General features: G+C 32.8%; 1 protein-coding gene across 11 annotated transcripts in view; it reads left to right on the top strand.

The window, feature by feature from the left end:
• The window catches only part of fray (oxidative stress responsive kinase frayed), a 196230-nt gene that overhangs the window by 63946 nt on the left and 106813 nt on the right, over positions 1 to 25471 (top strand). For 8 of the 11 annotated variants that reach the window (XM_075355660.1, XM_075355662.1, XM_075355665.1 and 5 more), the window contains one exon: positions 4200 to 4534. The exons of the other annotated variants lie outside the window; for them this stretch is intronic. In XM_075355660.1, the coding sequence (XP_075211775.1) occupies positions 4341 to 4534 (194 nt within the window). In that variant the 5' untranslated portion in view covers positions 4200 to 4340. Of the gene's footprint in view, positions 1 to 4199; positions 4535 to 25471 lie in introns of those variants that run through there. 11 annotated transcript variants of the gene reach the window in all.

Below are 25471 nucleotides of genomic sequence, written 5' to 3'. Positions count from 1 at the left end.
GCTTATTTTTTACTATGTTGAGCGCTAACGTTTGCATAAAAAAGATGTACGCTGGAACATTCGGTTATCCGTTATTTTTTCCGAAATTTACTTATCTCCGGAACGGTACGACAAATTTTAAAAATTCAAACAGCGTATTTGATAGCAGTACAAGAGCTAATGTTAAAATTATGAAGTAGAAATAAGAAATCGAAATGAATAATTACAGTACCGGAAAAACATAGTAAAAATTTTTAAATTACAGTAATTTTTCGTAATACGTAGTTAATTCGAGGTACGCAAAAATGAATTGTGTCTGAAAAACAAAAAAAAAACACATTTGGCTGTACCTCATTGGTTGTGTGGAAAACAGTTACAATTATTTTGTAAAATTTTTGTGAATTTTATAACTAAAGTTAAAATTGTGTATTTTTACACGATTACAATAAAAAACCAGTTTTTAAAAACTGAATCTCCTTTTACGCCCCAAAGAGCAGAGAAAAGCCGGGCTGAGCAGGTAGTTATTATAATATTAAGACTAAACCTAATTTATTATTATGATTAGTTAATCTTGATAATCATGTCTATCACGCAGTATTGTTTAGAAAATTGGTTCGATCGGTTTCTTTCGCGAAATGGCACATTAAGTTTTTCATTATGAAAAAAAAAATTTGAAACGCGTATCGATTTAAAAAGCTCCAAATTCAATTATTCTATGCCGTTTAAATGAAACCGAGCTTGATCATTGAAATTAATATTATTTAATATATGCTTTTAACAAACGATTTAAAATATTTGTAGAGTGTAATCCGTTTAGCATGTTATCTAATTATTTAAGAAATAGAACAGCACTGATTTTGGAAATCATAACTTCAAGCATAATATTACTCCTAAAACTATCGTTTTAGAAATCCAGAGAATTTCCAGATTGTTTTTGACGTGAAACGTCTTTAAAATCACACCGAAACGTACGGATACCAGAACAGAAATTTGTAGCGTAACGAAAAGGTCTATATCGTCCTGCCTTAATAACTCCGAAACTATTAGTCAAAGACATAAATGCGGTGTCACTTTATAACTTACATGGTCAGCTCACCGATAAGACTTTGAGTTTGCGTCACTGGCGAGCGGGTTGGCGGGGAGGGGCCACAGCGCAGATCGGCCAAAACTGCCGCTTTCTCTCATTTCCATTTCGTGTTGCTCACGACTTAGACGCGATAGCGCGGTGACTCGTATGTTTATGTTTAGAGTTTGACGAGATAGATAGATTTAAGGAGTAATGAGTATATTTTGGACAATATTTATGTATAAAAATTTAAAGTAAACACGTAAAAAAGTATACAAATTCAATATATCATCCTCAACCCGCGAAAAAGCAAGCTGGAAATATAAATTACGCATATCATTGGAAAAGGGAGGTTATGGCCCACGCACAGGTACCCCGATGTCCGGTGCCGAGCGAGCGAGACTGTTTCGGGAGCATCGCAAAGCTGGTACGGCGCGCCCAGTGAAGGACGCCGACGGCGCGAGTACCTTTACCGCTGCTTATTACGCCTTATGTCTCTTATTTCTCATAATAGATCGATGTTGAACAAAATTGTCGTCGAATATTAGTCGAAATAAATATCATGTTCCATTTAGCGTCTGTTTTATGTTAAAATTAAATTTAGTAACCAGTCAATGTCTCGTTTTTATTTCAAGCCAATACATTAAAAGTGACTCGCTGACATACAGACCGACCAATTTATCTGTAGAGTTGGCCAAAAAAGGAACTAAAATTTTCCATTGCAGATTTTCAGTTTTGCTCAAAAAATAAGACGGTGGCTCTCTTATTTAAGTTTACAGATAAGTTGCTCGGTCTGTAGCTTGGAGGAACTTAATCCAAAGTCCGTAACGTTTCCGTTAAACCAACGGCCGTGCGCCGACACAGCTCACCCGATTTTGTTAATTTGGTTAACCTTTCTTCTACTGCAAGATGACAAGGTACTGTTATCTACCATTTTTATAAAAGCTATCCAACAAATTAATTTTATATTCATTCGACATTCGAATATCAGGGAAAAAATTCTGAAATATATATTTTTATCATATAAGAATTTTTATTTGTATAGAATGTTTTTAAAATAATAATATTTGCTCTAGTATAAAATTCATATTACACATTATCTTATATTAGTTTAAAATACATAGGAAAGAGAAAGAGTACTTTATTATTTGTAGGGTTGCAATTAAGATACTCTTCTCTCGGGAACCTCTGAGTACTACTTTGTCCTCTAAGATTTAAGTGAAATTTATTTTTAACTATGTTTCAATTCAATCCAAGGAACTAGTGTATTCTTCATATATTGAATCTTCAGTTAACAGTAAATTTTAAGTGTTATCAGTAAAAAAAAAGCTGATAACATACTTTTTTGTTTTTTAACCTCCGGGACCACCGTTAGGTATTGCTTCAGAGGATGAGATGAATAATTTGTAGCGTGGGTGAAAATGCCATGCATGACCGGGATTCGAACCTGGGACCTCCGGACGAAAGGCCGAGATGCTACCACTCGCGCCACGGAGGGCGGCGACAACATAATTGTAGGATTTTCCCGTCACGCGACTAAAGCCGGGTTATCATTTTATATAAATATAATATTTTTCGTTTCCATAATTCAATGATTCTCCAACTAAAGCGCTCACACATATGGTATTTAAATCGCGCGGGTGTGACTGTACTAGCGGCGAAGGTCAGCACTAGTTAAATTAATGTAATTTCACAACTTACATAGAACAGATTTCGCTTGTACGGTCTGCAGACCGGTGTAGCCGCAAGGCTTAACGCACCAGGTATCGAGTCGACCGCACGATCGAGTTCGCCACAAAGCCAGACCGATTTTCTTTTTTATATTTTAAATATTATTTAGTTCTAATGCTCACCTGTGACGTGAAAACGTAGCACTACAACAGCATTTTTTGGGGTAGGGGTGCGATTTTATAAATTTTTTTTTCACATATTGTTATTTTTTAATCGTTAACAAATGTGCCTAAGAAAAATATGACCTTAATTAAGCGAAATCTCGAGATACCGAGGGTGATCTTGCTGCATAGCTTCACCCACTTGATCTTTTAGTTGAAAATTTAATGACATCAATGTCCCATATATAGAAATAATCTGAGCAAGTTTATTCAAAATCGGTCCAGTAGTTCTGGAGATGTAAGGTGATTTAGAGGCTAACATTGAACACACGCGCGTACTTATGAACATGAACATCCGGAAAATTTCCATCCGGTTTTTTGTTTTTTTTTGGGTTTCTTAGGTGTCAAAACGTCAAGATCCGGTAAAAAACGCAAATGCCCAAATCGAACGGATTACATTACTTCTCCTTGTAGAGGTATAACGGTATCTAGACGGGAAAGTAATATAATTAGTTCCGACAGTAATTTATTTCAGTGAAAGTATGGGGGAAACAAATATTCTGTAATCTGCTATTTTAAATTAGATATTAAATATTTGATATTTAATATTATATTCAATAACAATAGTAGAATACAAGATAAAATTTAACCGATGGATATTTGATAAATCATATTGTTATGTAGGGTTTGCCATCTGGAAAAACAGCTGTTATTTATTAAACAAATAATATCACGCTAGACAGGAGCAGTCTTTATATAATGATCAATCGTTTTATATAATTTTAAAAATTCTGTTATTTTTTAAAAGGCGAGTTAGTTTTCAAGTTATTTAAAAGTGTTAAAGTTATTTCAAAGCGTTTTAAAGACATTTTTAAAAGCTAATTTAAGAAGTTATTTATTAAAGCGAGTTTTATTTTTTCTAAAGGTGAGTCATCAAAATAAATTTATTAAAGAGCGAACTCGTAATTTCTGTTTTATTCTATTCCCTAAAGTTCATCTGCATGTCATAAATAAGTAGCTTATACTTGATTTAAATGTGTTATCTACGCTTAGTAATCTTAACATTCCGAATAAATGAATTTTAGATCGATATTCTTGTTAGTAACCAGATAAACCAGTTAAATTAACTTCTTTTACGTAATAGTAGCTTTATAATATGTATTTATTAAGATAAATTTCATTTTATACTTTACAAATCTCTTATATTTATCCAGTCGACTACTTTTTGTGTAAGTATATATATATATATATATATGTTTGAGTTCTAACAAAGTATACTAATTTTGTACACTGATCGTAATCAAATGTTTGACATATTTCAGTATAATCACCTATATAGTAACCCGTTTAAATCCAAATAAATATGTGTGTGTGTGTGTGCAGTTAAAAGTTATTAATTAATAAATCGAACAAAGACACAGTGCGATAATGAAAGTGATTTAATAAAAAATAATATAATAAATATGTCAGATAATGATACAATAAAAAGTGATGATTTGGAGGACGTTGAAGTGACAAAAAAAAAGTTTGAAGATGCAGAAAGAGAATATGAAAAGGAGTGTAGTACCAATCAAATTCATCAAGAAGAACAGACACAGTTTCTTCATCAAAATCATCATCATCATGGCATTTTATCCGCTATTCTAAAACCAATACGGTAAGAAAGATTTTTATTAATGATGTTTTCTTAATTAATACGTATTTATTTCAGTATGTTTTAAAAGTTCTGAATTTATGTTCACGATTCGAAAGAGATTCGATTAGTTAATTAATCTACCATCCGTCAGTCATACCAAAATTTACGTAATATTTATATATATATATTTGTTTCATTTTTTATGCGCAGATTTCGTAAAGAGCAAAGTTTTTTAAATGTTTTTTTCTCACTTAGATTATTATCACTAATTAGCTGTTAACTATTCAGTTGAATCTATTTTTATTGTTTTACGTGATGCAATAATCAGTATATATTTATGTTACATACGTTTAATCGATAAAATACTCGTAATTCTTTTTAAAAAAAAAGAAAAAATACTTGTATGTAACTTTTCCGAAGAAAAGTACTATATTACTTGCGGTCGCATGGTGGAAATGGGGGATGAAAATAAATTTTTACTTTCTGAGATATGAAGAGTACAAAAATACTATCGTTCACTTAAAATCAGGTGTTCTTGTATAATAAAATAGTATGGCTCGAAAATCTTCAAAACTACTTGATCAATTTCATTGAAATTTAAATATACTTTAGTAGTCTATTTAAAATTCTGCATGTCAAAATTGAATGATGATTTGTTGAGTCGTGCTTGAATTTTGCTCAATTTAATGTTGAAAAAAGTTGACTGTGTATCGGTGTGCTGCATACGCGTTTATGTAGTAACAGTGGTCAGCGAGTTGAAACTTGTTTTGTTTTTTTTATTGCAGCGCTCTTTTGACGTATAACAATTTTTTTATGGATTAAAGGGTTTTTTGTAAAATATTCCATCAAAATAAATTTGTATTTGTTCAAAAGAAAACAGAATAAAATAACGAAAAATCAGTCATCATGCGCAGAATGGCGCAAGATTCTTTTTTTTTTGTTTGTTGAAAACAACGACTTTTAAGTAACTAAAAGATTTAATGAACAAAGCTGTTAGTTTAATTAAGGCGAGTAGATATAATACAAAATACCTAATGATTTAATAAAGAACTAACTAAATTGTTGGTAACATTTTTGAATATCTAGCTATTTTAATATTACAAATTTGTTAATTTTATACAAATTTATATATTTATACATATTTATTTATTATTACAAATTAATATTCATTAAAAAAAAAAAAATTTAATTAATAATATGGCAAACTTTGATCATTAGCACGAATCGCTTTCACGAAAATTTATTATTGAATTAAATGCGCTTAGATTAATTTATTTTGAAAAATAAAATAATGAAAAAATAATTTTTTTTTGTCTTCAGTTATTTGGCTGGTTTGATGCAGCTCTAAAAGATTCCCTATCTAGTGCTAGTCGTTTCATTTTGGTATACCCAGTGCAACATACATCCCTAACAATTTTTTTTAACAAATTCCAAACGTTGCCTACCTGCACAATTTTTCCCATCTACTTGAAGCTCCAACATAAAAGCGATTATTCCAGGATGCCTTAACATATGGCCTATAATTCTGTCTCTTCTTTTAACTATATTTTTCCAAATGCTTCTTTCTTCATCGATTTACCGCAACAGCTCATCATTTGTCACTTTATCCACCCGTCTGATTTTTAACATTCTCCTATAGCACCGCATTTCAAAAGCTTCTAATCTTTTTCTCAGGTACTCCGATCGTCCAAGTTTCATTTTCATATAAAGCTACTGCCCAAACATATACTTTCAAAAATGTTTTTCTAACATTAAATTAATTTTTGACTGAAATTACATTTCTGACTGAAGGCTAGTTTCGCCTTTTAAAAACGATTATTGATTTAAATTTAAATCAACATCTTTTAGAAAATCCCTGAAGATGGATTAACAGCTCTGAAAGTACTAGGATTTACACTTTTTAAATTGAAATGGTAAATGGAAATTGAATTTATACGATTGTTGTAAGTACATGTTGAGTTTCTGATGGCTGATACTAGACTGATCATTCAAGAGCGTTAGACCATAGTTAAAATTCATTTAAAAAGGAAAAACAAAAAGTGAGAAGTTATAACGAGTAGCAAAAGAAGCAAACCAACAAATAACTGAAAAAAGGTAGAAAGAACATGCGTACATGATCGGAAATACTGCTCGTCAAAAAATCGTAAGATTTTTTCTTAAATGTTTATAAACAGTAAATAATAACAATTATAAAATACATTAATAAATTTTACTACCGTAATTAATTCTTTCAGTGTCGTAGCACATATTAAAACACAACTATGTTCGATATAAAGAAATCAATACTGAAAATACTATCGATTATTCATTTAGAATCGTATGTATGATTTCTTATGATCTTTTAATTACAATTAAGCGTACATATATACATATTTAGATAGCCTATGATACTTTTCGTAACGTATGTATTTCAACGCGGATTAATACAACTAAATTAGTTCCGCCGTTGAGCTGCTACAGTGGAACAAACATACATACATACACCCTAAAAACATTACACTCCTTAGTCATGTAATAAATGACATTTCATAAAGTATTAATAAGTATCATCTGAACATTTATTTATGAATATGTTGAACAGGATGCAAAAAATATATTTTTTTTTTTTCGTTTAGTATTATTTAAAAAGTCATGACAAAGTTTGTTTATGTAAAAAAAAAAAAAAAATGTTTAATCCTACTTTAAATAAATTGCTGGAAAAATCTTTTAATTGTTTGGGTAATTTCTTAAAAAAACAACGGAAACATAATAAAGAACTTTTTCATTTGCCAAAGTACTGTATTTAGTTTTAAGAAATAATATAATAATAAATAAAAATTTAATTAAATATCATAAATGTAATATAATAATTATAAATTATCTTTAAAACTGATAAGATTAAAATAACACTAATTAATAAACACGTGACGTTTTTAATATTGTCAACAAGTAATAAAATATCTAAAACAAAAAGAAGTAACAAATATTATAAAATAAAATTGAAAGACCTGCAGTTAATTACAGTTATTGTTCTAGGGTAATAATATACGGTAATTAATTGTGAAGGGCATTTTAATTTCATCACTGTATTTTCTAATATTATTAACAGAAATAACAAACAAATGGGAGTAATGTTATTTTTGACATCTCTAAAGATAAATATGTTTAAAGCATATTTTAAGGAATTTGTATTTAACTGATGGCCAATTGGAGCCAAAACCTAATAATAAAGAAAACTAATTTTTATATTTACTAAAAAACAAATATTTTAGAGAAATAAAATATCTGTTTAATGGATATTCTTAAAAAATCTTCTTGTTAAGAGAAAACTTTTGTTTTGTATGAGTGAAATTTTCGATAAATATTTATTGTGGAATTCAATAATTAAGTAAATTCGAGGTAGTAAAGTTTTAGAACACTTATAGTGTAGCCAATTAAACTACAGAGTGTCCCATATAAAACGCAACCCAACCTTATATTGGTAGGTATTGAAATAATAAAAAGGCATGTGTAAATGTAAATGTAATTTTTATTATTACCATCCATTACCTTACATTTTGAGTAAATGTTGGAAGTGGCCGCCATCTTCTTGAATACAAGCTTCAATTCTTTTTACAGCGTTTCTTGCAACGTTTTTTCAAAGTTTGTGGCTGGATATTTAATACAGCTTGTTCAATATTGACTTTCAATCGTTCAAGTGTTCGTGGTTTGTTGCTGTAGGCTTTTTCTTTGAGGTAACCCCGTAGAAAAAAATCCGCCGCAGTCAAATCTGGAGATCTTGGTGGCCAAAAGCCTCGACCGATCACGCGATTACCAAAGAATTCCTCGACGAAATCAGAAGTTGAACCTGCGTAGTGAGATATCGCACCGTCATGTTGCAGCCAGCAGTGTCTGTCTTCCTCTTCCAAGAGTGCGATGAACCGAAATAAAATATCGTGATATCGTTCTGCATTAATGGTGTACTCGAAAAAAATAGGACCGATTATTTTCTTCCGCGATATCGCGCACCACACGCCCAACTTCTGCGGGTGTAACTGTTTTTCGTGATAAACGTGGGGATTTTCAGCACTCCAAATTCTACTGTTTTGGCTGTTTACCAGCCATCCAAATGAAACCGTGCTTCATCTGTGAAAAACAACGAATCCATAACATTTATTCCCGCACGCAGAAATCGACGGAACCGTTGACAATATTGTAGCCGTTTTTCGTAGTCGGGCTCAAGAAGTCGATGAACCGTTTGAATGCGATAAGGTCGTAATTGTAATCGTTTGGTCGCCCGATGAACAGTCGATTTAGACAAATTAATTTCAGCAGACAAACGTCTGATCGATTTATTTGGCGAGGCAAGTAATCGGTCTTTGATTTCACCGACTGTATCTGTATTCAACACTGACGCAGATCTTTTGTGTTCCTTGTTATTAACAGAACCGGTCTCTCTAAATTTTGCAACTAACCTTAATACTAATGTTTTGTTAGGAGCTGGTTTATCCGGGTACTTATGGCAAAACAAATCTTGCACTGCAACCGCTGATATCGTACTGAAGTACGTCTCAATAATGAAAACACGTTCATCTATCGAAAACACCATCTTGTCTCTAGCAATACACTGAACGTTATGATTGCATTGTTGTTACTATCGGTAGTGTTCTACTGCGTCGCCGCGATGTTCAGATGTAAGACGAGTCCATTTCAGTAACGAGTAGGGGAGTAAGCTTGACTTTTGAAATTTCATGGATGAGTGATTGATGGGTTGCTTTTTATATGGGACACCCTGTACATTTGTTATTAAACAAGAAAGAAGAAAAAAGCAATGACCTCCTCTATCAAACTGAACAGTAGAATTGATTTTATAATAGGAAATATAATATTAATTGTTTTCAAGACTGCCCAAAAAGGAATGTAATATATTTTGTGTGTATGTACATATGTATGTTTCTTCCACCACAGCAGCTCCAACGATTAGATTCAGCTCCAGATTTAGATGTATTATCCCGCGTTGGAATCCTTACGTTACCGTAATTGTCATAGTCTATATAAATATGTATATATATAAAAATTACATAAATATATATATATATATATATATATATATATATATATATATATATATATATATATATATATATATTATATTTATATATATAGTAGAATTTGTTGTTTGAAGCACAAACTTTAATGAATTGAATTAATGAACTGTGAACTGTGAGTCTCTGGTGTGAATCACTGTGAGAGCTTGGTGTGAACTAAATGATTCGAATTAATCGAATGAATAATATTAAAAAAAAAGTAATAATTAAATTTACGTTGAATAAAATAAATTTGAAAATCTGTTTAACAATAATGGGTTTCCCATGAGGAGTGCGTGTGAGGTTAGAGTGGTGAGGTATGCAAGCACCTTTTTTCCCCCCCCTACATCCTTGGGCCGGACATCCACTCAAGTATACACGGCCCAGGGATGTGTCCTTGTGACTCTAAGGGGGCCTCCCCAACCACCGGCTGTACGTCCGGCACGGCAGATCAGCCCCCCGGTTCCGGATCTTTTCTTATTCCTGCCCTCCTCTAATTCTCCGCACGTAAGGGAAGGTCCGGCTATGCCGTCCCCTCCGCACACGCAGAGAACCGGGTCTCGATCTTTACTCTTTTATGCCTGCCTCAAACCGGCGGCGCCAGTCCCAGCAAGCACCGAAGCGCCCCCAGGAACCGACACCGCCGGCCGGGACTCGGTCTTTTCTTTATCCCTTTCAAGCAACCCCAGGCGACCGAGGCGACCCCAGGCGACCCAGGCAACCCCAAGCAACCCTTTCCCACCCCATCACCGGAACCCGCATACCTAAGCATACGGGCCCTCCGGGGTGGGACTGTCCTCCCTGCCCTATCTTCGCGCCTATCGTCTGTAATGCCTCTCCTCTTCCTCTTTAGATTTGAGGACGGTGCTCGCAAAATTGGAAAACCAATCCCAGTTGTTATTGGATTGCATTAGCCAGCTAACCAGGTTGTCAGGTGTCAGGTTATTATGCCTTATTTCATGTCTGAGACCCTCCCATCTATAGCAGTTGAATACTATGTGTTCCGCGTCGTCTTCTTCCTGACAGTACGGACACTTTGACGTCTGCCTTTTCCCGATTCTATTAAGGTATTTCCCGAACGACCCATGTCCTGTCATCAACTGAGTGGTGTGGAAATTTAGTCCGCCTTTCTCCCCACCCAACCACTCTTTCAGATTGGGAATAAGTCTCCTTGTCCACTCTCCTGTTTGAGTGGATGACCATGCGGTTTGCCAGTTGCTAACGACTGTGTCTTCTACCTCGGCTCTTGGCACACCTGCCGCCCTCATGCTTCGGCCTTTTATCTGCAATTCAATGTGAGGCGTTTCAGCTAAGACACATAACGCATCGTAAGAAATTGTTCTATATCCTGAGACAACTCGTATTAGTGCTACTCTGTGCACGCTTCTAAGTTTGTGTTTATTGCGTTGTACATTCATTGCAGTGACCCAGACTGGTGCCGCGTATAAGATAGATGACATCATTGCCGTTGTGATCAACCTTCTGACCACCAGTTTTGGTGCACAGTGGTTATTAAATAGACCTCTTAGAGCCTTAATTGTAGGGGCAACCTTTTGACAAATCATATCTGTGTGATAACCGTACTTTAGACTCTTATCTATGAATACGCCCAAGTATTTGACGTTACTGACTTCACGAATAATTTCCCCCCTTATTTCTATATTTATTCCTCTGACCCTTCTCCTACCAGAGAGCAAAATGCATTTTCACTTCGTTGGGGCTACTTGGAGTTGGTTGTTATCTAACCATTCGTCTAATAGTTGTAAGGCCTGATTTGCCTTAATTTCAAGACGGTCCACTTCCCTGTCTTCCACCAGTACCGCAACGTCATCTGCATAGCCGACAATCCTCACTCCTTCCGGATAAGGAAGCCTGAATATGCCATCATAGAAAACATTCCAGAGTATGGATCCTAGAACGGACCCCTGTGGAACGCCGCCAAACATCTGAAAATTGATCGTGCCCTCAACAGTCTTGACCTCAGTATGTCTATCGTGTTAGTACTGATTTACAATGTAATCACTGATGTTCATGTTTATTAGAGCATCAATAATTGCTCCAAATGCGTTTTTTACATCCAGTAACACAAGTAATGGCAGACTTCTAGATCTCAGAGTACCGCTTTTGGCTGCTGTTGTCCATTCCGTAACTATCTTAATCGCCTGTATCGTGGAACGCCCTTTCCTAAAGCCGTACTGTTCTTGGTGTAGGCAGTTCTTCTCCTCTATCTCAGATAGATAAAAATTCTATCTTGGAATTGATCCAAAGCACAGTTTGGGCTGATGTTCTTTGGTGTCCCCACCAAAATCAAATCGCATAGTTCGACGGCAACAATATCATCCTCTCTGAGATAGTCCGAAATCCCTGTTGTTGGCTACTCGTCTGATGGCTACCACACCATTTCTGTCCGGAACCCACTGCGGCCTGGCCGCCGAACGTGCAATGGGCTCCGTGGCTACAATAAAGTCATATTCACCTCTCGTGGCAATTTCCTCTGCAAGATCACCGGACAGTAAACTCCTGTTGTTATTCAGTAAAAGCACTTTAATCATGCGGCTTTCTACATCCTGTGCTTCCAGTCCTATGGGACCGGCTATCGCAGTCTAGACATTTGGTGGCCTCATGACAGTCCCTGATCGAGTGACCCTGACCCCCGCAGCTAAAACACAAATGGGACCTGTCAGGGCCACTTCAGTCCCTTCTGCCGTGCCCGGTTGCCCAGCACCTATAGCACTTCTCGTTCTCAGTTCTTAAATACGTACGGCAGTTCACCCACCCTACTCTTAGTCTTTCAGCCACCAGTTTTACTGCGCCCCTGTATGTTGTTATCACTGTCGCGGTCTTAGTATTACCCGATGCTTCTCTAAGAGAGGTTACTTGGAAGCTCTCTCTCCCGTTCCTATGACTTTTTCAACTGCTTCCTTAATTTCACTCTCTGATGTGTCATATTCTAAGTCTTTGATATGAACAACGGTTCGAGGATCACCTCTAGTCCTGACGTCTACTTGGAGATCGGCTACACGACTTCGGAGCAGCGAGGTGAACTCCTCCACCTTTTGAGAGCCTTTTATTCTCACCTCGACCTCCTGATTTCTGCCCCTTCTAATAGACAGGACCTCACCTGCCTCTTCTGCTCTTACTTTCTCTTTCATCGTCTTGACCAAATCTGCATATGACTTCCCCTGGGCTTTTACTACTACTGTCTTACTTTCAGCGATTGTAGGCGTACCTCTTCTCACCGAGGCTAACCTCGATCTTGCCCCCACTTGTTCTCCGTGAATAGGCAGCACCATTTTGGGAAGCGTCTTGCCCTTTCTCATGACATAAATGACGATCTTTTTAATTATTATTCCTACCGGCCCTGTGGGGACTACAAATACTGCCGAATCGGTTTTCCCTACCACTCTCCTGAGGGCTCTGAAAACATGTGACGCCGTATTTCTATCCCCTTTACTAGAATCGTATATCTTGTGCCCCTAGTTGTTATTCTATTATCCTCAAGTATAGTTGAGTCCTGGAGCACCAATGCTCCAGGACTTGCGCCAGCAAATTGACTGTTGGGACCAATGTTAGCTAAGTCCACAAAATGACAGTTTTCTTCGCCTGGTTTTATGGCCGCCACCTGGGTAAGCCCAGTAAGGATGAAAACTGTAGGAGTTACGTAAGGAAAGGATTTCCCCTAGTAGAGTGTCTGTAGGACTTTGAAATATTTCAATCTTATAAAATTTTCTTCGAAAATTTAACTAAGTCCTTGGTTACTTCAATGAACTATGACGTATTGACAGGCTTAGGCCTGTCTATTGACTTTGAACAAATTTACAATATTCTATTATATTAGTATAACCTATAAATTCAAAAAAAAAACTTAGTCAGACAATGTTTTTTACTCACTTAGGTACTGCAGAAACGGGGTGCTCCGGAGGCGTTGTTTTGGGAGTTGCAATGAGGTGCTCTTATAATATCTCTTCAAACAACCGTCCGATTTTCATAATTCAAACTTTTGCACGCATCAGGTATACTCTCGATGTAACAGATCACGATTATTCGGAAATGTTTAATATTTTCGCAACCGGTCTTCCGATTTTTTAAATACAAGGGGGTATTTGTTATTATAATACAAAATCACGATGGAATCAGACAACAAAAATTAACTGAGATACTCAAAAAATCGAGTGGCCTGCACTACGCCGAGACCAGCTTGAGCCCGGCGAGCTCCCACAAACGGTCTTTGTAGAGTTTGATGACAGTACGATTAGAGGTAATTCTCTCGGCATCGGATTGAGGATCGAGCCCTCTATTGTCGAATTTAATGTTGTCGGGGGACAGGGCAAAGTGGAACGGTGTATGTTGTCACTAATATTGTGCTGGGCTGTAACGGTATATAAACTACAAGGGATTACCCTAGATAGAGTTGTCGTAGATCTGAGCACTCACATCATTACTCACATCGTTACCCTTCGTAGCCCTGAATCGCGTGAGACAGTTGGAGAGCACTGGCGGTTTGTTGCTGAAATTAGTGGTGGTGCTGCTCCAGAAATTTTTTACGGGCCTTTTTGAGACCACGGTTAAAATTTTCTGTAAAATAAAAGAACCGAAAAAATGAATTAATTAGAATAGCTGGAAGCAGGGTAATAATCTAATTCTACACTTTATCACATTCAGGAATACGGGTACTTAAAAACCGTATTCGGTTTAACCGAATAATTAATAAAATATCAATTCAGATAATATTTTTTGTATTATTAGCTAATAGCTTAAAAAAATTTCCTCTTAAATAAAACACTATAGTCCAACGGTGCTTAATTTTAATTTCTGTGTATACAGAAACAAATGCGTAATTAATTTTTACTAATTACCTTGTCTTCCGCCCTTCCAGCGTGTTTCTGGACAGATTTGGCGATCAAACAGCCTTTGCTTTCCGTCATTTTCTGATCGCTACTGAAAAAAAAACAACTAAACTTTCATTTTCATATTCCTTTCACCGACTCAACTAAAAAAGGGAAAGAACAAGGAATGTTCCGTACACACGCGGAGTAAAAAAAACTACCTTCCACCAGCACGCCGGGTGCTGGTGGAAGGTATTTGGATCAGTACGTTTAATACGTTTTCGAATCGTGAATTTTTCTTGATGTTCATTAAAAAGTACTAAATGATAAGAACAATTGTAAAAATTAAAAAACAAAACTGCCAGAAAATAAAATAAATGAATAAATTGAACTAAGATTACGATAATAAAAAGAATTAAAGAAAAGAAAACAGGGTATGAAATTAAAGGACTAAACATCGTTATGCAATATTCAATTAAAAAAAATAATGAATGACCAATCAACTTTCCGACAGTTTAAATATGTTTGTTTAAATATATTTTTCGTGTTGTTCAAATAGCAGGCATTAAAGTTTACTTAATGATTAAAGTTCTCTTCAGGTCTAACATAATTAAGAAAATTTTCTCTTTTAACGAAAATATTTAAATACAGTCGGGGGAGGGGTCTTTAATATATAGAATAATGACTATTTAGAGTTCTTTAATATAGAACAAATAGAGTCCTCTGACTGCATTTAAATATTTTCGTTGAAAGAGAAACTTTTCTTAATGAAGTAAGACCTGGAGAGAACTTTAATCATTAGGCAACCTTAAAAGCCTGCTATTTCTACAACATGAAAAATATATTTAAAAAAATTAAAACTGTCTGAAAGTTGGGTCACCTATTATTTTATTTAATTAAATACTGCGTAAAGATAGATGTAGTCCTTTATTTCCGTACCTTACTTCGTTTTCTTAGTTTTATTTATTGTTTTTTTTTTACAGCCACATCAACAATTACAATCATAGCGACTATAGTAACACTATCATGTAATGTTACATAAAACAATAAAAATATACAATACAGAGAAGGAACAATAAAGAATAAATTTAGACAAGTAACAACAACAAATATAAACTAAAATACATAAATCAGACAAAAACCACTAAATTGTATTCTTCATTCTTCATTTCACTGTAGGAGAGGAACCGCAACAGATGTTTTATACCTTCTTTCCGGTTTAGTAGAAATTTCATATCTGAACCCAGGTCTAAATTTTGTCGGATGGTTCCAAAGAGTGGGCAGTCAAAGAGCAAATGATGCACGGACCATTTGACCTTGCAAGCTCACAGATCTTCTGAGGAGAGCCAATTAGATGAGCGTGGGTAAGCCTGGTGCGTCCAATCCTTAGCCGAGTTAAGATGACTTGGTCTCTTCTGTTGCTTGAGGAAAGAGGTTTCTCGAGCATATTCTCCTGGATGTTATGCAATGCCGTGGGAGGACTCAGCAGCCAGAACCTATTCCAGTGAGCACGCAATTTTACACGGACTGATCTCATGAAGTCTCTCTCACATGTAGATTGTACTCGAATGCCATTTATTGCAGCTCTCTTTGCAGCCTCATCGGCCCGTTCGTTCCCGGGGATGCCATAATGGCCAGGGACTAATACCAGTACCACAGTCTTATTTAACCTTGAAAGGATATCATGAATAATCTGAACGATGGATTCAGAACATCTGCAGCTCAAGCTCTCAAGTACACTCCTAGAGTCTGTAATTACTAGGAAGCTGTCATCACTATGGGTTCTGATAACTTTCAAGGCGGAGTAAATTGCAAAGGCCTCGCAAAAGAACGCAAAAGATTTATTGTTTTTTTACTTCAATTTATTTATTTTTTTTATTTTAATTTTTATAATTGTTCTTATTATTTATTATTATTATTCTTTACATAAATGACATCACCTCCTACACATCTTCTAGGATGCTTTTATTTCCAGATAATGTCAAAATTTGTGTTTAGGTGAATTGAAAAAATGATCAGTTGATTTTGCAGTGCATTAATGTTATACATGAATGGTCTACTGTTAATAGAATGACCCTCAACTTAGAAAGAACCTTTTACATTACATATTTCAGAAAGACAATCAAAGTTAAACATTTTTATGACTTTGGTCAGTGTTGAATACATAGAGAAGAAGCAGTAAAAAAGACTTGGGTGTTTTGTTTGATTACAAATTGTTGTTTAATGTACATGTTTTTTTAAACATCAGTTAAAGTAAGGAGAAACCTTAGAGTTTTTTTATGAGCCTGTCACTTGTTTCAAGATGTTCAATTGATTCTCATCTGTACAAGACAATGGTTAGGGCGGCGCATGAATACTGCGCCCCAGTATAGAATTATAATAGAATCTACACTTCTAATTTAACTGAAATGTTCAGAGACATCTTATTTCATTTTTGACACAGAGGTTTTAGTGAAGCTTCTTATGATTATTATAAGGCCCAGTGGAGTTTCTGGGGTCTTAGTTCCCTGAGTGATCGGCGGTTGTTTCAGGAAATTATATTTGCTACTACGGTACTTAGAGGTAGTATTCTCAGTGATATAACCAATATTGGTACTAAGTGTCTTATGTTAGATCCAGAAAAAATTGTCATTTTTTCGGATGCAGCATTCAGCTTCATCGGTTCCTTTGGCAAGATGCTTTGGAAAGATTGTCTGTCTTCAAAATTCTGTGGCTGTTGTTGCTAATGATATTTCATTAATTAGTGAAGCCATCCATCTATTATACATAACTGGATAACCCAAAGTTTTTTTTCTTCTTAATTATTATCACTTGTTTCGACAATTTGATCAAGGTCTTAGCTCTGAGCCTTTATCTCAGTTATTACTGTTATTATATATGAATTTTATATTGTATTGCATTATTAGTTAATTTTTATTATTTCACAAGTTATTATTTTTCTATGAGTTTGATATATAATTTTATTTTTTATTTTTGGGCAATATATTAAGGTTTTAATTGGTTCTGTTGCACTTTCACCGTGTAGGTCATTCCAGCTTCCCAGAATTTTGTTTCAGTGGCAGGTTGTAGATGGCTAAAAGTTGTTATGAGGAACTCATAAAAAATTTATTATTATTGTAGGCCTATTCATACTATATAATTAACTATTTTAATGACAATAATTAATACCTACCTAGTAAAAACAATATGAATAATAAAAACTAAAATGAAATTAATTAGACTTTAATTACTAGGATTTTATTAATTAAAATTCTAGTAAAGGCTACTTTTATTAGAATTTGAATACTACATCATGGATACCAGTTGTTCTTTGGTGGTTGGGTTTCAATTAACCACACACCTGAGGAATGGTCGACCTGAGGCTGTACTAGACTACACTTCATTTACATTCATACATATCATCCTCATTCATCCTTTGAAGTAATACCATATGATGGTACTGGAGGCTAAACAGAAAAAGAAGGTGTAATACTCATGTTGGCCTTTAAAACCTTAGAATCGGGTTTAATTCCTTTAAAGGGTTGGGAATTTTTTCACTTACCATTTCATTTCTAATTACTAATTAAAAAATATATGTATAAAAGAATATCCATATTTTTATTGTATAGAAGACAAATTGTCCAGTTGATGACGAACTAATAAGTAGGATGCGCTTTCATTATAGTTGCCAGATAATGCCATCTAACGGATTAAAGTTAAATTAACTAATGAATTTGTGAAAATAATTAACTGTATACTGTATTCAAAAATAGAACTCTTTTGTACACTATTCCCAGTATAATGAAAGCTGTCTTAAAATAATAACCATATTGTTGTTTTGTAATAAACAAATTGCCCAGTTTACTAAGCGCATTCTCCTAAGTAAGAATGCGCTTTTGTTAGTTGATAGGTGGTGTCATCTAGCGGACTAACATTAAATTAATTGATGAGTGTGTAAGTAATAACTATACTACAATCATTGAGCTCGCCTGTTTAAAATACACCAGTTATATTCTAGGCTGCCTAAAAAACATCCTTCATTATTTGATGGTGATGAATACTGGATTAGTAATGTGTAATTATTTGTATTGTTACTGTAAAAATGTTTTAGAAAATTGTAATTTAAAACGTTTTAAGAAACGTTTAACGTTTGAGACTTCCTGTAATTTCCACACTGATTCATTCACCCTTCAGTATTTTAATAGTGAGGAATAATTTCTTGCGGTAGTAAGCGCGTTGAGTAGCTCTTAGCTGAGGGAAAATAAATAATAAAAATCTTAACTGATAAAAAAATCGCACGCAAGCACGTGGCTTAACTCGGTACGCATTAAATGCCTGGATATTTGAACGATTAATGTGTTGTAACTTAGAAAACTTTTTTACACGTATAATCATATAAAATGTGCAGCAATTATATCTAAATCAAATGAAATTTTCTTATTGTAAGTTAAGAAATAAATTTCACAATATATAAAGTTTAATCTACCACAGGATAGGTCTCTTTAAAAGTAAAAATGTAGTAGTCCTACACAGAATTACTCGATCAGATCAATTAACGTCTGAAATTTTTGTTTTATTTATGATCGTATAAGTAACAACCTAATAATAAATGAACGACCATTTTAACTTATTTTCTTCATGAACAATTAAAAAATATCAACACAAAATGAATCCTCCATCTGTTAACACGTTTAATCGATTATTCTGCAACATGCGTTATCCAAATTATTATCGTTAAAATATATTTATAAATAATTAAAAAATATTTAAACGGGCGTAGATTTTTATTTTATCCTTATAAAGAAATATTTCTGAAAAACTTTTCTTTCAGAATTTGTAAAAAAAAATATTTCTATTTTCATATAGGACTAGTTTATTTTATACTAACTGTACATTAAATAATTGTCAACTTAAAATACGTAAAATTACAAGGACAGCAGGTAAATTGGTTTCTAAAAGAAAATTAACAACTTACAATATATTTCTTTATGTTTTATTTTATTTAATTAAATTTTTTTTTTTTTTTTTTGCTTAAATACATAGTTTTTCATCTTATATATTATTTAAAGTTTAGAATAATTGTATCGATCGTTTAAAATAAGAAAATATTTGATATATATATATATATATATATATATATATATATATATTTTTAAACCTTCAATAAAAAATTAAAAATTATATAATTATTTTAATATTCAAAAATATTTATTTTTTTAGCAGGACCTATTGTCATTTATGATGACGATTCCAATAAAAAGAGTCTTTATTTTCATATTATGTATATTAACTGAATTAATAGTAGTTACTATAAAAAATGTTTAAAAATGTATAAATATCTATTCTTTAATTATTTTACGCCATATTGTGGTACTATGTAATACGGTATAATTTAATCTGTTCCATGTCAGTAGCAACAAAAGGAAGGAAAAAATTTTAGAAATAAAGAAAAAAAACTTCACACTTGGAAACTAAATAAATCTGCTTTCTAGTATCCTAATATGTTCAGGCCTTATTTATATTACCACTGGTTTGTCTTTTTACATAAATTTACTAAGATGTCATTTTGTAAATATTTATTTAGCTTCTTTATACTCCAGCATTTACCTCCTAAATTATATTTTCATAAATAAGGACTAGTTTATATTTCCCGAGAGATATTAATATACTTAGACGCTCTTTAAAATATATTAAAGAGAAGTATATTTAAAGAGAAGAAATATATTTAAAGAGCTTAAAAAATATTTTAATTTTATACAGCTTTCCTAGACCTACATTAATAACCATTAAATTTACAGAAGGTACTGTTTGTATTAATATATGATTATTCAATTATTAGCATTAACAGAAAAGGAAAAGGTAAACCGAAATTGCAGATAAAGCTTAATGGAATGCAGATAAAGCTTATTTTTATGCAGGATCAATATCGCAAACACGCGATTGAATTTATTAATAATTCTATACTGAATTAAATGACATTATTATAATGTAATTATTTAAAGACACATTGGAATGAATATGTAGTAAAAATATGACTATCTGAGTTGGTATCGATAATGTTAAAGATTCACAGATTTCGGTAATATAATTAAGGGACAAAAAATGAAAAAAAAAATAAATGAAAATGTTCAATGAAATAATATTAAAGCATATTAAGTTTAAAAAGTGTTGATTAGAAAGGTAACTAAGATAACACTGATAATTGTTTATGGTTTTCAGATAACTGACAATCTTATCTATTAAATTAAACACACAAGTATGCTGATAACTTAACTATAACATTATGTTGTTTATACATCGACATTAATCAAAACACATTATATTTCAACTTTTTTTTTTTACTCTAAAGAACTGAAAACTTTTTTGAGCACGCAAACGGTCTTTAAAATCTTCAAATATTTTATCCATGTAAAATTTATACACCAGGAATTACTCTAAAGTAAAGATCGCTGGGAAATTTCTCTCCTTAAGATTGGCGAACCTGTGTCGTTCATGGCCACGCTAGTAATGTACTCATGTCTGTAAGTTGTCGCATTGAAGTATCTTTGATTAACCTACCGGGTTGGTCAAGTGGTGAACGCGTCTTCCCAAATCAGCTAATTTGGAAGTCGAGAGTTCCAGCGTTCAAGTCCTATTAAAGGCAGTTCATTCGGATTTGAATACTAGATCGTGAATACCAGTGTTCTTTGATGGTTGGGTTTCAATTAACCACACACCTCAGGAATGGTCGAAATGAGACTGTACAAGACTACACTTCATTTGCACTCATACATATCATCCTCATTCATCCTCTGAAGTAATACCTGAACGGTAATTCCCGGAGGCGGTTCAAGGTATTCTGGTAAAACCTTGATTAGAACAGCTTCACCAAGTTACCCATTTCGCTTTAAAGTAATTATATCATGAAAACTCTGGTAGATACAGTTATGGGAATTTTTTTATCAGATTTTTCAGATCAAAAAACATAAGAAACCGTCAAGTTTATCCCTAATGTAATGCCTTCAAAATTTCAGTATGATCTCATTTTACCGGGAGAACTGAAATTCGGGAAAAATTTTTCGCTAGTCGTAATTCGATAACAAAGCGTTTAAGGACATACGATTGTATGAACATTTTTCTTATTTCAAGCTCTAAAATCAGTTCCCAAATTATTTCCCTTTACTCCTGAATTATTCTGTATATTGTGTATGCACACACACACACATATATATATATATATATACATATATATATATATATATATATATATATTATGTAAATAAATAAATAAATAAATTTATATATATATATAAATAAATAAATATATATGTATATATTTATTTATTTATTTAATAAATATGATGCATTTTAAACATATATTCATAGAGATTTTATTTTTAATTGAATAAATTGTAAATTAAAATTTTTTTTCAAAATATGGCTTGTCACAACTTGATATAATAACATATAGAAACCTGACGACTGCTAATTAATAATATTTGATTACTGATTAACTCTGGCGAATTTAGGACTCTCTAAAAAGATTACTTTTATTTCATTTTTCAAAATTCTTATTGCTTTTTCAAATATTTTAAGATTTTTCTTAACTGGAAGCTTCATTTGTGTTTTGTTTTAATTTATAAAATTTTCAGTTACGTTATTAGGAAATAATATAAATTTAAGAACAATTGCTAACATTTACAGGAACTAAACAGCGACAGTAATAATTTAAGAACATAAGAAAGAAGCCGTAATAATAAAGGGAATCTAACAAGAATATTCCCTATCCCGTTACTTTTTAATCTTTACATAGAACTAGCAGTTAATGATGTTAAAGAACAATTTAGATCCGGAGTAACAGTAAAAGATGAGAATATAAAGATGCTACGATTTGCTGATGATATAGTAATTCTAGCCGAGAGTAAAAAAGATTTAGAAGAAACAACGAACGTCATGGATGAAGTCCTACGCAAACACTACCGCATGAAAATAAAGAAGAACAAAATGAAAGTAGTGAAATGTAGTAGAAATAACAAATATGGACTGCTGAATGTGAAAATAGGAGGAGAAAAGATTATGGAGGTAGAAGAATTTTGTTATTTGGGAAGTAGAATTACTAAAAATGGACGAAACAGGAGCGATATAAAATGCCGAATAGCAAAGGCAAAATGAGCCTTCAGTCAGAAATATTATTTGTTTACATCAAAAATTAATTTAAAAGTCAGGAAAACATTTTTGAAAGTATATGTTTGGAGCGTAGCCTTACATGGAAGTGAAACTTGGACGATTGGAGTACCTGAGAAGAAAAGATTAGAAGCTTCTAAAATGGGATGCTATAGAAGAATGTAAAAAATCAGATGGGTGGTTGATAAAGTGACAAATGAAGAGGTGTTGCGGCAAATCGATGAAGCAAGAAGCACTTGGAAAAATATAGCTAAAACAAGAGACAGACTTACAGGCCACATATTAAGGCATCCTGGAATAGTCTCTTTGATATTGGAGGGACAGGTAGAAGGAAAAGATTGTGCAGGCAGGCAACATTTGGAATATGTAAAACAAATTGTTAGGGATGTAGGATGTAGGGAGCATACCGAAATGAAACGACTAGCACTAGATAGGGAATCTTGGAGAGCTGCATCAAACCAGCCAAATGACTGAAGACAAAAAAAAATATGAATTTAAAAAAACAAACACTGTACGATGAATGAAGTGAAGTTAATGTACCGCAGCGTATATTAACGAATATTTACTGTCACAGTGTACTAGTATTTTTAGGATTAGTCTGAAAATATAGAAGTACCTTTCACTTTTAAAGTCAATATTGACACATCTAAGGTTTCTTTTATAATATTTTGTGTGTTTTTTAGCTATATTTTTTCCTTTCATTTTATTTGCGTAAGATGTAAGAATAGACATTAATAAAACAAAACCGTACAATAATATGGTATAAGATATAATGGTAATTTTTAAACTATTCTAAATCCAGTATGAAATTAAGACTTCCATTCAAATATTTTACGTAGATTTACGTTTTATCTACGTAGATACTTTTTTAGGTTTTATCTACGTTGTATATACGTAAGGCAGTTTTAATGACTTATTTTATAAACCATTACTTGTTTATTTGGGTTTTTATATTGACAATGTCTTTTTATTTTATATTTTTAGTATAAATTATGTTAACTACTTCAGTTTGGGTAATCCTGAAGATTTTATTGTTACTTTATATTGCGCATTAGCGCAAAAATTGTATCTATAAAAAAATAATATGAGTCATACTAATGTGTGAAATTCTTAAACTGTAATTGAAATTATTCCTGCAATAGTTATTTGACCTCACCCATTCAACGTCCCTTTAGTAATTCCCGCTTAGTCTCTCTCTCCACTTTGTATGTAAGCGTGCGAGCACGCGCATGCATGTCTAAGAGAGAGAGAAAGAGAGAGAATGAATGAGAAATTAGTAGCAGTAAAGTCTGGAGGGGGAAGTAATCCCGTGATGTAACCAGTATTCATTTAATTTTAATTTTTCTTTAAATTAGCAACTTTTATCTTTAAAGATAATATTAATTCTCTCATTAGAAATAAATGTATCTGTTTCAAAAGAAATCATAGAAGTTGTAATTTGACTAACATAATTTTAAGTAAATTTAATAACAAAAATTAATGGTTTTTCTTTCTAATTTCATAAAGAACGAACTACTTTGAAAAAGTTATGAATGAATATTTTTTTTTAAAGTAAAGAAAGTTTTTATGATTATTTTATATATCAATAAATCATCAACATAAATCTTTTATAAAAACACATACAAAGTGTTTCTAAAATGGGGGCTGACAATATTTTTTCGAATTCTTAAAATTATTCAAAAGTGAAAAATTATTATCAATTGTTTTATTATTATTTAATATTAAATTTTATTATGAGAAAATAAAAAACTATATATATTACATTAAAAACTATAAAGTATATTAAGTATTATGTTTAAAAATATAGTACATCTTTTACAATCAAAATATTTTATACTTTGAATCTAATTTTATTATAATTAATTTATTGTTTGAGTCATGTGACGTTTGCGATGAGGAGGGAATTTGCTCACGACTCTGGCTAGATGGAGTTCACATCCTTCATTCAGACAACATATGATACCTAGGACTTTAACTGGACCGCCGCGTAACATGGAAAAATCACGTTAGAGAAAAGAGGAAACAATTAAATATCAAGTTAAGACTGTAAAACTGGTTATAAAGTATAATTATAAACTATAAATGCACTATATTATTTAAAACTATATTTATTTTATTATAATAAAATAAATTACTTAATTTGACACTAATTTACAATACTAGAATTGACAATAAATAAAAACAACTAATATTTAATCGAATTGAACGTAAAGTGGAGAACATGAAAACAGACACAAAATTACATCAATTTTCTGCCATAACTCGGCTATTTGTTAACCGATTTAAAAAATAAAATGTTATTTAGTTAAAAATAAAAGGCTTAATATTTTAGCAAAGATAGAACTAATATTTATGGAGATATAACGGATTGATAAATAAACATGGCCGCCGTTTTGTAATTTGCGAAGGTATTTAAGTCCTGATTTTTTGCTAATTTTAAAACTTTATTATAAAGACGGTTACCAAATATTAATGTGATTCCCCTATCCGAACTTGAGATGTAAATTTTTATATAAAAATACCTAAGTGGTGAAAAGCGGGAGAACGAAGGGGAAATTGTCATTTTTCCTAAAGATATTTTTGTTTAGTTTTACAAGTAGAATTCAAAAAAGTATAGTCAGCCCACCATTATATATATATATATAAACTAGGTTACAGAGTAACTTAGTTTACCACCGGGATAGTCTAGTGGTGAACGCGTCTTCCCAAATCAGTTGATTTGGAAGTCGAGGTTTCCAGCGTTCAAGTCCTAGTAAAGACAGTTACTTTTATACGGATTTGAATATTTGATCGTGGATACCGGTGTTCTTTGGTGGTCGGGTTTCAATTAACCACGTATCTTAGAAACGGAGTCTTGCGTGTAATTGTAAATGAGCCGGTAAATGTATAGACTTGAAAAGACTAAGGCCGACCACTCCTGATATATATATATATATATCCTGTTT

Source organism: Lycorma delicatula, chromosome 2 (genome assembly GCF_047948215.1).
Source record: "Lycorma delicatula isolate Av1 chromosome 2, ASM4794821v1, whole genome shotgun sequence".
Lineage (NCBI taxonomy): Eukaryota > Metazoa > Arthropoda > Insecta > Hemiptera > Fulgoridae > Lycorma > Lycorma delicatula.
The sequence above is the reverse complement of the archived record's forward strand: the minus strand, read 5'-3'. Positions and strand labels throughout refer to the sequence as shown.